The following is a 3,745-nucleotide window of genomic DNA, read 5'->3' as shown; positions in this document are numbered from 1 at the left end:
TTTTTTTGAGACGGAGTCTTGCTCTGTCGCCCAGGCTGGAGGGCAGTGGCCGGATCTCAGCTCACTGCAAGCTCCACCTCCCAGGTTTATGCCATTCTCCTGCCTCAGCCTCCCCAGTAGCTGGGACTACAGGCGCCCGCCACCTCGCCCGGCTAGTTATTTGTATTTTTTAGTAGAGACGGGGTTTCACCGTGTTAGCCAGTATGGTCTCGATCTCCTTACCTCGTGATCCGCCTGCCTCGGCCTCCCAAAGTGCTGGGATTACAGGCTTGAGCCACTGCACCCGGCCTAAAACAATTTTTTAAATAGAGATGGAGTCTTGCTATGTTGCCCAGAATGGCCTCAAATTCCTGGGCTCAAGCAATCCCCCTGCCTCAGCCTCCCAAAGTACTGGGATTACGGGTATGAGCCACCACACCTGGCCCCCATTCCCATTTTACAGATGAGGAAACTGAGAAACACAGATATTAATGAGGTAATCCACCCAAGGACACACAGCTGTCAGAGTGGTAGAAGCTGGGGTTCGAACTGAAGTCATTTGGCTCCAGAATTTGTGCTCTTAACCACTAAAAACGTGGGCCCCATAACGTGGCACCTACGCACATACTTTGTGGCATCAGGCTCCATAGCCCCAACCCCACCTCTGGATGGTAAGCCCCTTGTGGGCAGGATGCTGACATCTACCTCTCAGTCTTGGGACAGAATATGGAATGGCATCATGATCAAGCTCTGGTGTTGGAGAGACCTAGGTTCAAATGCCAGCTCTAAAAGCCCTAACAACTACGTGACCTGGGTAAGTGACATCTCCTCTCTGAGTCTCAGTTTTCTCATCTGTGAAATGGGGCTAACAACAGATTCCACTTTACAGGGAGGCTGTGAGGCTTCCCTAAGGGAATCCACATACAGTGCTCAGCACAGAGTGGCCGGCATACACTAACGCCAGTAGTTATTATCATCATTACCACCCCTGTGCAGCATACGATCATTAAAAAAATGCTTGCTGATGGCTGGGGTGCTCCCCGAAGAAATCCTCTAAGCTTCAGAATCCTGCTGGTGACCCCCAGGAAAGGACCAAGGGAGAAGCAGGCTGTCCCCAGACCCTCGTACCTTGGTGAGATGAGCATTGTACATATCGGTGAGGAGCCTGCATCCATGTCCCACGCCGAGCACTGAAAAGCAGCCAGCCTCATCTCACACCTGGGACCCCCTTCCCATTCCCCTAAATATTCCCGCCCCTACCCCCACCATCAGAATACTCCCTTTTCTGATGCTGCCAAAGGCAGCAGGAAGGCAAGAAGATCTATAGGGGGCAAATGCGCCCCTCTGGGTATGCATCACATGCAGGTTGCTAGGGCTTACCCATATGCACTGAATCTGACTCATGGCTGGAGGGGGCCTAGGATCCTTGCCAAGCTCCCCAGGGGACTCTGACACCTCAAAGGAAGAGATCCCTGGCCTAGTCACACAAACCTGCACTCAAATCAGGGGCAGCTCTAAGCATAACCTGTAGCCTCTTTGAGCGTCAAGTTCCCCATCAGCAAAATGGGGGTAAAAATACTGCCTGAAGGCCAGGCGCAGTGGCTCATGCCTATAATCCCAGAACTTTGGGAGGCTGAGGCAGGCGGATCACCTGAGGTCAGGAGTTCAAGACCAGCCTGGCCAACATGGTGAAACCCCATCTCTACTAAAAATACAAAATTAGCCAGGTGTGGTGCCAAGATCATGCCACTGCACTCCAGCTTGGGCAACAAGAGTGAGACTCCGTCTCAAAAAAAAAAAAAAAAAAAAAAAATTAGCCAGATGTGGTGGCAGGCACCTGTAATTCCACCTACTCGGGAGGCTGAGGCAGGAGAATTGCTTGAACCCAGGAGGCAGAGGTTCCAGTGAGCCGAGATCGCGCCATTGCACTCCAGCTGGGAGACAGAGCAACACTCTGTCTCGGGGAAAAAAAAAATACTGATTCCTGTGGGTGCTGTGCAGTCAGCACAGAGGAAGGGCCCAATAAACAGTGGCCACTGTGGTCACTTCCTGCCTTTCTCCCGGTCTGTTTCTCCCTCTGGCTGCGGGAGAGAATGACCCTGCATTCACTCGTGGGGAGACAGAACAGGGAGAGGGGGCGTGAGATCATGTCTGCCTGCCTGTGTCTCAGGAAGCAAGACAAGGGGACTGTGACTGTCGCGGCTGGAGGATGTGGGCACCACCTGACCCTGGGGACACAGATGGCTCATGACTAGGGCTTTGTGTGTCCAGCCCCAGCCACATGCAGGCCCTGGCCATTGGGCCCAGAGTCACGCGCCTAGCTGCCCCATGATGCAATGATGGTTTTCCCTCTCCAGACCAGGGGGATTCACTGGCCACGGAACACAGAACAAGTCACCTAACTCCTACTTTGTTCTTCCATAAAATCATACAGTATCTACCTAATAAAGTCGTCGTAGTAAATAAATGTGCATAAAGGGCCTCGAACTACATCATGTGTGGGAATCACTGAATAAAGGTGGGTGACTGTGATATTAACCTGTGATTACCTCCGTCCACCTATCCACTCCCCAGCTGATCAGCCTTGGGGCAAGAATCAGGGCAGGAGAGGAATGGTGGGACGTGGGTGCCAGGTAAGAAGTGGACTGGGCTCCTGGTAGCTCCGGGATCTTTTCTCAAGCCTTATCACTGTATCCCCAGGCTTCTCACATCACCTACCAAGTACTCCAGAAGCCTGGACATCCAGCCGATGTCCCATGCCAACCTTGAGATGGGTGAATGCTGGTCCACATACTGGAAAGAAACAAACAAGGTCCATTTTCTCAACTAAATGCCACCCCAGGATGGCTTTGGGCTGCATGTTGACTTCGTTCTCAGAATGCAGCCTCATGGAGTCCAAACTAGCATCAGGCTAGACTCTCAGGCTTGCCTGTCATGGAATCTGGGACCCTGAACGGTCTCCTCAGTGCCCTGGGATCCAAAGGGCACCCCAAGATGCCTCTTACTCTGCCTATCATCAGTCTGCCAGTGAGAGGCTCTAGGAAGACTGGCCTAACACTGAAGGTCCAGAGTGTGGGCTTCCCTGCCCAGCTCTACTGACGAAGAGTCCCTGGAGGAAAATGGAGGCTGTGAGCTCCTTAAGGCAGAACCTGAGTGTGTCAGCTCACTAGCTGCTCAGGAAAGAACTACTGAAAGAATAAATGCAGGAATGAGCCAGAAGTGTTTACACTTCCATAGATTAAGAGGAATCTAGGGGAAGGATCCAGAGCAGTTAAGGGCCTACTGAATCCAGGCTATGTTACTAAATGTCAACACTGAGCCTCAGTTTTCTCTCTTGTGAAATGAAAATAGGACCCATCTCACAGGACTGTGGATTGTACTTGGGGGAAGCTTAAAACAATGCCTAGTACAGAGTGACGACTCAATACATTATACTTCTTATTGTTACCATATAATACAGTCAATGAATATCACAAGTCCAAGGGGTTTTAGAGGTTTCTAGTAAAACCTCTAGATTCCCTGACACATGCGTTAATCACATATAGGGACGGGGGCACATTACCAGAACCAGTTCCATTGTTGGGCAACTTTGTTCACTAAAAAAATCACTCCTGGCCAGGGGCGGTGTCTCACGCCTGTAATCCCAGCACTCTGGGAGGCTGAGACGGGCGGATCACGGGGTCAGGAGATCGAGACCATCCTGGCTAACACGGTGAAACCCCATCTCTACTAAAAATACAAAAAATTAGTCAGGCGTGGTGGCGGG

At 51.4% G+C, this 3,745-nt stretch overlaps 1 protein-coding gene across 3 annotated transcripts in view; it reads right to left on the bottom strand.

Annotated features, from left to right (window-relative positions):
• Nucleotides 1–3,745, bottom strand: part of TRUB2 (TruB pseudouridine (psi) synthase family member 2) — a 13,956-nt gene that overhangs the window by 5,989 nt on the left and 4,222 nt on the right. For 2 of the 3 annotated variants that reach the window (XM_011987893.1, XM_011987907.1), the window contains exons 3-4: nt 2,698–2,772; nt 1,108–1,169 (exon numbers count right to left, since the gene is read on the bottom strand). In XM_011987893.1, coding sequence (XP_011843283.1) covers nt 1,108–1,169; nt 2,698–2,772 — 137 coding nt within the window. The remainder of the gene's footprint in view (nt 1–1,107; nt 1,170–2,697; nt 2,773–3,745) is intronic. The other variant, XM_011987900.1, reaches the window with a different exon arrangement.

This window comes from Mandrillus leucophaeus, unplaced genomic scaffold, assembly GCF_000951045.1.
Source record: "Mandrillus leucophaeus isolate KB7577 unplaced genomic scaffold, Mleu.le_1.0 Scaffold109, whole genome shotgun sequence".
Taxonomy (NCBI): Eukaryota; Metazoa; Chordata; class Mammalia; order Primates; family Cercopithecidae; genus Mandrillus; species Mandrillus leucophaeus.
This window is presented reverse-complemented; position numbering and strand designations above follow the sequence as displayed.